Source organism: Patagioenas fasciata, chromosome 8 (genome assembly GCF_037038585.1).
Source record: "Patagioenas fasciata isolate bPatFas1 chromosome 8, bPatFas1.hap1, whole genome shotgun sequence".
Lineage (NCBI taxonomy): Eukaryota > Metazoa > Chordata > Aves > Columbiformes > Columbidae > Patagioenas > Patagioenas fasciata.
In genome coordinates, this window is record NC_092527.1 from 25,867,644 (window position 1) to 25,879,391 (window position 11,748).

Sequence of the window (11,748 nt, forward strand, 5' to 3'; positions counted from 1 at the left end):
ATGAAAAATACCCGTGAATATTCCAATTTAGAACAAAATAAAAACTTGTTTTTAAACCAGGCAGTCTAGAAGAAAACAACCTGCCTAGATCACAGGAAAATATATTTTGGCTATAACTTTTTTTTTATAAACTGCAAACAGTAGGAGTACTTTTTTTTTTCTGTGTATTAAATGGAGTAATCAGGTTTGTTCTGGAAAATAATTATTTGAATATTTTATCTCAGAGTTACACTTATATCGTTTTATCTACATCAGTAAGTTATGGGAAAGAATAATGAACATGTTAGCGGATGATTTCTTGAAAAAAATCCATTGTATTTTGAAACAATTTGAAGTAAAAGTTTATCATCCAACAGACACTACAGTGAATTAAATGAATTGTACTACATAAATTAAATAAATATACCAATTTATGCAGTGTACAGTATGTATTCCTGCCATGAATTCTAACTCTAACATACAAATCTTTTACACTAGGTAATTATTACTACTACTTGCCATGGGCAAACACAAAGCCAGTTGTAACACTGACTTCCTTTTGGGAGGACATAAGTCATAGATTAGACCCTGTGAATGTAATCCTAAGGATGGTTGAAAGACTGGTAAGACACTTAAAATCTTTCTTTTGCTGATATGCTTTTCATTTTCACTTTTTCTCATTTAGAGGTATAATCAAAAAGTGCAATTTTGAGCAAATTATGGAACAATTTTCTGACACTTCCCTCCTTTTTTCCTATTCAAAAATAAAGATGGCTCATGGTAAATAACACTGCTAATCATAGGTCTGTATTCTGGCAAGGCCCAACACACTCCTGCTTGAATCTGCAGGAAATTCCCAGAGGAAGGAGGAGTCCTTGGTGTTGGTTAGGGGCATGTTAAGTCTGTAGAACTGTTATTTGCTTTGGAAGTTGGGTGCAATATCATGTATTGTTAACTACAGGGAGAAATAACATAGGAATAGTCCTGTTAAATGTTAAGCAAGCTTGAACATGTGAGTCTTTTTTTTGATTTGGGCTTTATACATACAAATAACATGCAAGTTTTGAAACTCATATTGACCATAAACCACCATGGAAGTTTAAAAGTGCAAATCCTTTTCTTTTAAATTCCTCAGCAATCCAACTTAACCACCTTAAAATCAGGAATGCAGGCTAAAATTTCTGAAAACCGATTAGCTGAGATGTGGTTGAAGCTGATTGATGAACTTACAGAAGATATAAGGTAAAAGTACCTTTTTTATCTCTTACGTTATCATTCTAGGCCTGCTCAGAATCTTTGCTATTGCCTTGGCTAAGTCAGAAAACAAATTCTAAGCGCCATAAAACTGATTACCCTGTGAACTGACCTGAGAACTGGAATTCCAAAAGTCTCTGAAAGTAATAAAACAGCATGGATTTGCCAATGAAGTTATCCATCTAGTTTTGTAATTCTCCTGTATCTTAGTCACCAACAGTAATAAAACAGCATCTCTTGAAAAAAATCTAAGGCGGAACTGTTCTGAAAGTGTGAAATTGTGGATCTCTGTTGCCTTTTTATCATCTTACCTTCTTTAGAATTCTTCATGTACCTTTTGTTTACCCATGTTTCAATGTTATTTCTGGAACAGAAGGCGTAAGAAATTCCGTGATTTACTGTTAAGCCCAGAATAAACCATTTAAAAGCTCTTTAGAGCTTAAGGGCCATAAAGATAATATTTTTGAATAAACCTTCAGTCAACATGTCTGTACATATGGGAGTGTTCAGAGAAGGCAACAGGAGTCAGCACTTAGGGTTTTGAAGGAGAAAAAATTCTAAATAGAAAGGAAGGAATTGTATGTGAAAGAGACGTTAATAGGAGAAATTGAGGTCTGAAGAGACACTTGAAATACATTAAACAAGTGGGTGATCAAACAGCACTGGAAAAGGAAAGGGAAAATTCCCTTAGAGGAAGTAACAAATGGGGCCAATATAAAAGTCATCAGAGGAAGAAGCAAACAGTGGAGATCAGTATATATTAGCAAGGAATTATATGATAGAAAGCGTATGTCAAAATATAAACCAGTAACTTTATAGAATACCTGCTGTGATATGGAAGAAAGCAGAGAGAAAGAACTGTCATCAGGAAAGCAAAATGTGAACAGCAAACTTGTCACATGGAGCCATCTAGTGAGCGTAGGAACTTCAGGTTTTAGATCAGTTATGTCAGGCTGCCCTCCTGACACACATCTGCACTGTTATTAATTCAATCCATTATTATAAAATTTCTTATCACTCAACAATTGTGGAGCAATAATACCTACATATATCAACCAAATGAGCTTCCTGTTGTTCCTATGATACAATGATCTTTATTTTTTTTTTCAGCAAACTCATGAGAACTGTGTCAAAGACGTAATTCTTTCTGTTAAATTCATAGAACAAATCTTCCTTGCCATGCTAAAGTGTAAATGAGTTAGGAGTTTGAAGGAGTTTTCAGTGCACTATTTAAACCTAAAATTAGGTGGTTTTCTGGAAGTTCTAATCTGGTACGTTTGATTCATGTGTAAGTAATTGCACCCAGGGCAGGCAGAACTTGCAATCAGATTAGTAGAGCTAGGCACAGTAGTCAGTATCAAGGTTTTGCAGAATCAAAGCCCTCAGGAGTGCATGGCTTGTCATTAAAAATGTGTCAGAGAAGAGTTAGTCTTTTCAAACTTGGCAGTGTTTTGAGAATTTTTTTTATAGTATCATATTAAAGACCTCTTAATGAACTCTGTTAAAGGGGTATAGTAATTGGTCTTTGGAAGTCTGCCTTTTCCTCACACCTCCACCAACTCAAAAAACCTCATTTTTCCTGGGCTTTGCTGTAATGCTATAGGCTTTCTTAGTTCCATTGAATAGGCACTCTGCCTTCTGGTGACTCAGAAGTTCCATGTGATGGATTGCTTTTTTAGAGTTCTTTGATGTTCCCTTGCCAGAGAGTTAGAAAGTCATACACACAACTGTGTTTGTGTGTCAAGGTTCTGAGAATTTAGTTTCCAGTGAAGGAAAAGAACCTAATCTTGGTCTGAAGGCACTGATTTCATCTTTGAGTTGTACGTTCTGAGACAATGATTTTCTAATTTCAGTGTACAGGGAAATAGATTTTACTTGGTTTGTTTAGCAGTAATTAGATTAAAGCATACACCTTGAGCTGTTCTCCATTGGTGCTTGTTATTTAAGCACAGCATTTCCTTTGCTTACTGTAAACACTTTGTTGGGTGGAAATCTCTGCAGAAATAGATGCTATATCACTATTCCAGTGGTTTTCAGTCATGGGAAATAATAGCACTCAATCTGTTGCTACTGTATGCGTGTCCACATTTAGTGTGTGGGTAATTAAAATCCACTTAGATTATTAACAATAATAAATATTCTCTTTTCAGTAAACCATTTCCCCTCATAGAAGGCAAATCTAATGTTACAGTCCTTGACACTCAGATAGAAAAACTGCGCCTCAAGTCTCTCAGACAGATTGGAGAAGCAGCTGCAAGGATGAGAAATGAAGCTACTGATGTGAAAGCCACTCTGACAGAAATCGAGGATTGGTTGGATAAATTACTGCAACTGAGTGAAGAGGTCAGTACCATACAATACCAGTGATTCAGTTAGTTTAGGAATAGCTGTCTGACACAAACTGGTGGAATGTTTGCTGCTGACTAAGCAACAGTAAGCAACATCCACTCTCCTTAGAACAGTAATATCAGGTGCAGTGAAAGTAAACATGTTCCCCTCTGTAATTAGGATTTACTTAAATTTAACTTCCTAGTTTGTTAGCTGTCTTTACTGAGAACATGCATTGGGAAATAACCACTCTGTGATTTGTAGAATAGACCATTGTTTTTCGAGTGACAGCATTTTGTCCTTCCCTTTCTTCCAGAAGTGCAAGTCACATTGTTGGTTCAGGGACTGCAGGATATATGTTGTACTTCCACAGCTTGTTAGCCTCAGTAATAAACTTGTAACAGATTTAAATCTGTTTGCTTGTGTGTTTTTTAGATTTTCAGCAGCATCTTAAGTTTTCGTCTTGATTATCTTGTAATTGGTTTTCATAGCATTGTGGAAATGTTTTAATTTTTATTTGTCATTTCTGCTTTGAAAAGTCACTGATTTAAAAAAGATAAAAAGACCAGTTAATATGGCAGACTCGCTGCTAGCATGCAAAAGTGTGCAAAAAGCTGCAAAAAGACAGCAGGCTGTTTCTGTCTTCTGCTGAAAGTCTTATGATGATCTACCCTTAACGTGGAAGGCATTACAAGCACTTAAATATGTAGCTGGTCAATCCAAAGCATTAGCATTTGGGATCAGTCACTGGAGTCGCCATAAAGGAACTGAGATACAAAACATTTTCAGAAAAATTTGCAAAAAATATGAGAACTGTTTTGTGGGTTTTTTTTTAATGAAACTTACTTGCTCTCCAACAATCTCAATGTTATTTTTAATGATTGTTTCAAAATTATATATTGCGTTACTTGCAGAGTAAAACACTTCCCTCTCTCATAATTCATGTTAATTATTGATTCTAAGTGATAAATCCTTTGACATAAAACCTAATTTATGTTTCTGTTGTTTAAGCATTAGATTAACATTCTATTAATTACCGTTCTTAACTTTCTTTTCCCCACAAATAATCCATAGCCACAAAACAGTATGCCTGATGTAATCATATGGATGATCCGAGGGGAGAAAAGACTGGCTTATGCTCGTGTTCCTGCACACCAAGTGCTGTATTCCACAACAAGCCCCGAATCATCTGGTAAATATTGTGGAAAGACCCAAACAATCTTCTTAAAGGTACTCTTCTCCCCCCCACCCCCCACCTTAAAAAATCATTAACTTTAACTCCCTAAACCGTGATGCCTTCTGACATGAGCATGAAACAAAGTATGAACAATGAGGTGTCAAATTGGAGCACAGATTAAAAGCCAACTGCATATAGCTTCTTCAAAATATCACAGAAACTGTAATGTAAAGTTCATCATAAGCCAGTTAGAACCAGCATCAGCCCCCAACTATGAGGCTTTTCTGAAAGAGTTCAAAATTGTGATAAGGCTTTCAACGTGTTACTGGGATTGGATGTGAACGGAGACTTTCAGAGGGAATAATGAATGTAAGTCAGAGAAGTTCCAAAAACCTATTAAAAGTTTTGGATGTTTTTATGCAAGTAATAAAGAGCATACACCCAGAAGTTCCCTAGTATGTATCCATGCTTTGATCCTTACTCTTGAATAGGAATGCCTTTCTCTAGTTAAGTTTATATTGTCTTTAATTGAAATAAATTTAACCAGAAAAAGGCAATCTGATTGTAGAACAATAGCATTTACAGAGTTTGTCAAAGTACTAGTAGACAAGCCTAAATCTCATGTTTCTGTGCCAGCCCCCTTCCAAGCATGTTACGATGCATTGCTTCTACACTGAGTGAACCAGTCTGAAAAACCTCTGCGTTTCTGGAGTCTTCTGACGAGAAACGCTAACATCAACATTGAAGTTTTAAGTTATTGTCATAATTAAAAACTCATTGCTAGATTAGACTTAAGGGAGAATATAGAGGAACAGGGATGATACTACTGTTACTGTGTTTGGTTTTTACATGCCCTAGGCAGGTACCATTTAAAGAATGTTTCCTTCCTGAACTATTTATTACTGGCTTTTGAGGAAATGCAGGACAGGAACAGACAAATCATGTATTATTACTCATAGCTCTATGTTACTGTGTATATTTTACTGAAAGCTACAATACCTGCATAACATAACAAAGAACATTTTTGTTCATGTGCCAGTACCCACAGGACAAGACGAAAGATGTTAAAATGCCTGTGGAGCTGCGAATTAACATTTGGCTTGGTCTCAGTGCAGATGAAAAGAAGTTCAATAGCTTTGCAGAGGGAACGTTCAGTGTTTTTGCAGAAATGGTATGTCCATCATTGTTTTCTTTAAACTTGGGTGTGAGTGTTAGGAATTCAATGAAATTGGAGCTCTTCTGGATTTTTGCATGCTGGGCAGAAAGGGAGAGTAGTATTGATTATACTGAAACAAGTAGACCCCGTTCAAGGCAATTAATGATCAAGTCCATTGTGCCTACCAGATGAAGTTCAGCAGACCAGGTTCTGAACTGGTTTATCAGGTGAAAATCTGGCTAATGCCAGTGATTTCAAATACATTTAGTTTAGATTTTATCAGCGTAATTAAGATTGGGATCTAGACCATTATGTTTTGGCATGTGAATAACCCGTTTTTTAAAATTGCTTTTTCACTTGTACAAATGATACTTGGATAAAAGTGGTTTTGCTTAATAATGGGTCTTTTGTAGCAGTAGAAAATTTATTGTTAGAGGAAAAACTGGTGAAAACCAATAGATTTGGCTGACAAAAGGCTACAAAATGAGAACATTTCAATGGTAAGAGTTAACAAATCTAGAATAAAAATGTTTGAAATAGTCCCACGACATATAATAGAGATTTTGAACAATAATGGTAAGCAGCAGGTGTCTTTTATATACCACATCACCTAATGGTGCAAATACTCCAATGTCTTATAACAGCTAATGAAATAAGACATTTTTACAGAGGCTTGTGTCACCATTGCACCTATGATTAAATATTCAGTAGTGCTGTAGTAAGTCACTTAAAATAGTCAATGGATGTTTAAAGACATTATTTAAGTATAAAGTTGAAGAGCTTATTTAATATCTCTTTTTTGCTCTTCATACAGCAATCCAACAGTTTTACACTTTTAAGATTCAGCTGGACAGGGTGCTGGGCCATCTGGTCTAAACTGTCCTGCCCAGGAAGGCTGGACCAGATGATCCTTGTACTCCCTTCCAACCTGGTATTCTGTGATTCTATGAAGAGCAGAAAACTCAAGAACATCCTGAACAATGCATAATTGCAGTGGCATGAAGGGAAATATACTACATAAACTGGGCTGACATCAGAATCACACCCCTGGGAGCTTCCATGATAAGACTGTAATTCAGTTTTACATGTTACAAAAGATGATAAATAGGAAGAGATTTGAGATGGGAATAATGAGAGGATCATGCATTTAGGGAACAGAAGAAACTTGTTTGAATAATGTAATGGAATTTTATTTAACGAAGATGTAATTTGCAGGGAGTTTGACTGTGGTTGTAGAGAGGCATTAAATTGAGGACATAATTTAGTTTAGCAGTGGAATCATTGTTTACCAGGCAGCATAGAATAAAATGAAAGACTACTATTAATGATGACAATGCAGAGTAATGTGGGAAGGGAGTACTTAATTTCAGAGAAATTAAACGTACAGTAGAATGTTTCTGTTGTAACATTTACATAAATATATATATTTTTTAAATTTTTTTCTTCCTAAAAGCTTTTTATTATTCCTGAAGTATTTATTTTTTTTTTTTCTCAAACAGTATGAAAATCAGGCTCTTCTATTTGGCAAGTGGGGTACCTCAGGACTTGTTGGTCGCCACAAGTTTTCTGATGTCACAGGAAAAATCAAACTGAAAAGAGAGTACTTTCTACCCCCAAAGGGCTGGGAGTGGGAAGGAGAATGGATGGTTGATCCTGAAAGAAGGTCAGACTTTTTCAGTTTCATGCAGGCAGCAATAAAGGAGTTTAATCTCAGATTGTAGAGTGAAGGCTCCTCTCTGTTTTCTTGTCTGAGAAACATTTTTAAACTGGACAGCAAAAGCCAGCCAATAGTCAAAGTTGGTTAATAACACTAAAATTAACATTACTTTTTTTAAAAAGTAGAATAAAGCATGCAAGTTTCCAGTTTAAAAGTCCCCATGTGATGATGGGTTTATATTCTCTGTGTCTCAGTGCCTCATCTTTGAAAAAAGAATAATAATAGTTTTCCTTTCCTAGAAAGCTACTGCGAGGATCACTTCTGTCTATGTCAGGTTCTCACACCCTGCTGTGATGGTTTCAGCAAAGACCCTTGGACGGGTAGTTCTTCCACAGATAGAAACTTAACCCTGATCTCCTGTATAAATCTGCACTTCCTGTTGTATCAACACCATTACAGCATGGGCATGGTCATTTGCATACAGTGGATATTTTTTTGTGTGTTTATTTCATTAAATGTTGAGAAGTTCCATTGAGCTTGTTAAAACAACCGTCACAGGTTATTTCAAGGCTGGGCTTGTTTTCAGAGCCTAAGGCCGTGATGTCGGGTTGTGGTGTTGTATGGCAAACTGAATTCAGGAGGTGTCAATCCTCCCCCAGCTCTAGCAGGTTCAGACTCGCTCTGTCAGAGGTTTTCAATTCCTGAATTGTGCCAGGTCAGATATTTGTGTTGTCAGGCTTTAAACCAGACTGTGTACATTATTTGTTTCATAGGCAAAATCCAGCATGAGAAATAAAGAATTTTTTTTCTTAAAATTAAAGCTTCAGCCCACTTTAAATTCTTGTGTTCTGATGGTAAAAGAAGAAATGCAGGACTGTGGCTATAGAAAAATTGTGCACGAAAAATATGTGCTATTATTGGATCCATTTTTAAATCGTATCAGTTTATAGGTATGGATGGATAGATTTATTTCACTATTCAATTAATGGGTTTTGTTTCAATTAATAATCTGACATGAAGAAAAGCAACAACAGACATGGAGGTATTTTCTCAGACAATGGAAAAAACTACTGTTAAAATGCATAAGCAGTTTGTGCCTTGCACCTGCTTTTATTGGAAACTAATCTGCATGGCTTTATTTGACCGGCAGGTGGCGTTTTAGAACATACTTTAGCACTTTCTGCATCACAGTTAATCACAAGTGGAAATCAAGGTTATTTTGTCTGATTCAGTGTTCTCTTATTATTTTTATTTTACTTGCAAATTAGAAAAATATTAGCAAACTGATTATTTGCCTTGTCAAAAGCAAAAAGAAGAACAAAATTAAATATATTGCCAAATTTTACTGCATAGGTAGGGATATAAAAATTAGAGGTGCATGTAACTACTATGTGCAGTCTGGGTTTTTCTACACATAACTATATGCTGTTTTTTCTTTTACCAAGATGGAGTGTTGAAAGCAGATCCTGAATAACACAGCAGTTAAAACCCTCCTGCTAGTCATGCATTCCTCCTGCTGCTCACTACTACTGGACTTGCTTCAGTTTTAGGAAGACATTGCAAAGAAATAAGTAGCCTTCATGTAGATGAGGGCTACATTGCACTCTATTAATAAAAAGAAATTCACAAAGATGTACAATCCAGGATTCCAGCACGTGTGCACATTCTCTGTACATTGTTTCTATATATTCTCTGTAGCTAACTAAAATATGTTTTGTTTAATATTATATTTGCTTTGGACTTGCAGTTTGTTGACTGAAGCTGATGCTGGTCATACTGAATTCACTGATGAAGTTTATGAAAATGAGAGTCGCTATCCTGGAGGGGAATGGAAAGCAGCTGAAGACAGTTACACAGATGTGGTAAGACTTGTATTTTTCACTGGATAAGTAAAGGTTTAAGAAAATAAATTATAAGATTTGCTACACAGTGTATTTCATCTGTTAATGCACAGAACTCTTATGTTTTCCCTACATAAAAGAACGGAGAAAAAGCTCCACAACCACGTGAGTTTACATGTCCTCTTGGATGGATGTGGGAAGATGATGCTTGGAAATCCGATTTAAATAGAGCGGTGGATGAACACGGTAAGATTTAATCTTTATCTGCTGATTATTAGGACGATCTGTCATAGTCGATATGGAAGGACGACACATGTCAAGACTTGTGAGCAGAATAGTGATTGCCCTATGGAAGAATGTCAAGGAAGTATTTGGATAACAGTTGCTTAGGAAATCAGATAAAATGACCTTGAGAAAGTGTTCGCTATCTGCATCTGTTTCTATTTCAATTTTAATCACTCTTCAATCAAACAAGCCGTTCTCACTGATCCTTTCTTAGATCAAAATAGACAGTATTTTGAACAGTATTTGTAATAAATGCATTTATAAGTGACTGCTAGAGAGCGAATCACATAATCTAAGAAGCTGTAGATTAGTCTTAATTGCAGCAGCAGATTGAGACAAAAGTTTTGGCAAATTTAACAAAATGAATGCTAATTGAAACAACAATCTACTAACGTGAGAGGTTCCAGTTGAGAAAACTGTGTGTATAAACGGTGTGCTTGGAAATGGAACTCATCCTTGTTTGAAATAGATTTCCAGAACATTCTTTCCAAGTTGAATGTTAATACATCCAATGGTTAGGATTGTAAGATATGGATTAGTGACAGTGAGTTGTTTTTTTTAAAGAAGTCAGAAGCTGAAGTTGAGACATGAAGCCTCTGTAATTGCACCACAAATCTGTGGCAAAGCCAGTTTTGGATCTGTCTGGTAATTTAACTGGAGCCTTTAGCCAGGGGATGAGTCACCAAGCAATGCTAAGAGGTGAAAAGGAACTCAGGAACCTGTTGGTGTTGGTCACACACCACACAAGTGTGTGAAGGATTCCTGTACTGTTGAGAGCAGAGCAACTGCCTGAATTTGTGTGGGAAGGGAGCCACGCAAGACTGATCAGGATGAAATCAGTGTGAAACTGATTATTAGGCAATTTTGTGAAGAATCTGATGCTTCTAAACAGAGTTTTTCAGATTAGATATACTACCAACCTAACCAGGTTAAAAAATCCTAAGTGCAAAGAGCCACCATTTTTCTTGAAGTTGCTTTGACTTTTATATGCCTGTTACTTATACTAAATTAAAACTGTTACCGGCTTAGAAGGTTGTGATCTAGACAACCCCATAAGACAATAATTTGGATTCTACAGCAATAGGAAAAAGCACTCAATCTCTCCTAGCAAAGTATTTACAGGACATTGATTTGATGGTTCGAAAACAAAATGTATAGTAAAAGCAAAAGGGAAGGTCAGAGAAGACTTTAGTAAGCCCAGAATTTTGCAAAACTATCATTAATTTTAATTTGTTCTAAAACATATAAAAACTCTCAAATAGTTATTGCTTTTAAATATAAGTGAAATAAGCAGCTATTTGAGCAGAACAAAAATGTAATCTTAAAGAGTACTGATGTCTGTCTTAACTGGAACCTCTGGTAGGAGTCTGCAGTATAACTTTTTAATAAGAGATCAATCTAAATAAAAACCTGAGCCCTAGATAGCTGACAACTGAATTATAATTTGTAGTGCCAAAATACAGCAACAAGTTTACCAGTTCTTAAAGTTTTATGTTCAGAGTTCAAGTAGTAGGTGTTCCTTTAAAAGCCAAGATGCTGGAGTTACAAGAGTACACAGGACATTCCACTCTTACTAAAAATGAAGGATGAGTTTTCCCTGTGGTGAAGTATGAAAATGTGATATCAATATACCTAGCATTTGAAAAAACAAGAAAATAAATAAAATTTATTTAAGAAAATAACTTAAAATGTATATATTTTAATGTTGAAATTGTTATTGTCATATATAGTATAAGATAGCGTAATCACAAATGTGATCAGTTGACCCCTCGCTATTGGGCATTTAGGGTCTGCAATACCAAATAGTCTTGTGTGACTAAAGCTTCATCCTCTGTATGTACAATAACTTTACCTCCCGTGGTTTTCTTCTCTGTATCTTGTGTTTCTGGAAATATACCAACAAATCCATTCTGTTTTAGGATGGGAATATGGAATTACTATTCCTCCAGACACTAAACCAAAGTCATGGGTTGCTGCAGAGAAAATGTATCATACACATCGGCGACGAAGACTGGTGCGGAAACGTAAGAGGGATCCAGCTCAAGTCATAACAGCAGAAAGGGTGAGCAGA

The 11,748-nt window shown here is 35.9% G+C and overlaps 1 protein-coding gene across 5 annotated transcripts in view; it reads left to right on the plus strand.

Annotated features, from left to right (window-relative positions):
• Positions 1-11,748, plus strand: part of MYOF (myoferlin) — a 70,355-nt gene that overhangs the window by 35,602 nt on the left and 23,005 nt on the right. For all 5 annotated transcript variants that reach the window (XM_071811998.1, XM_071811994.1, XM_065843255.2 and 2 more), the window contains 9 exons: positions 478-602; positions 1,115-1,221; positions 3,384-3,576; positions 4,636-4,791; positions 5,778-5,909; positions 7,394-7,557; positions 9,299-9,413; positions 9,533-9,638; positions 11,597-11,739. In XM_071811998.1, coding sequence (XP_071668099.1) covers positions 478-602; positions 1,115-1,221; positions 3,384-3,576; positions 4,636-4,791; positions 5,778-5,909; positions 7,394-7,557; positions 9,299-9,413; positions 9,533-9,638; positions 11,597-11,739 — 1,241 coding nt within the window. The remainder of the gene's footprint in view (positions 1-477; positions 603-1,114; positions 1,222-3,383; positions 3,577-4,635; positions 4,792-5,777; positions 5,910-7,393; positions 7,558-9,298; positions 9,414-9,532; positions 9,639-11,596; positions 11,740-11,748) is intronic.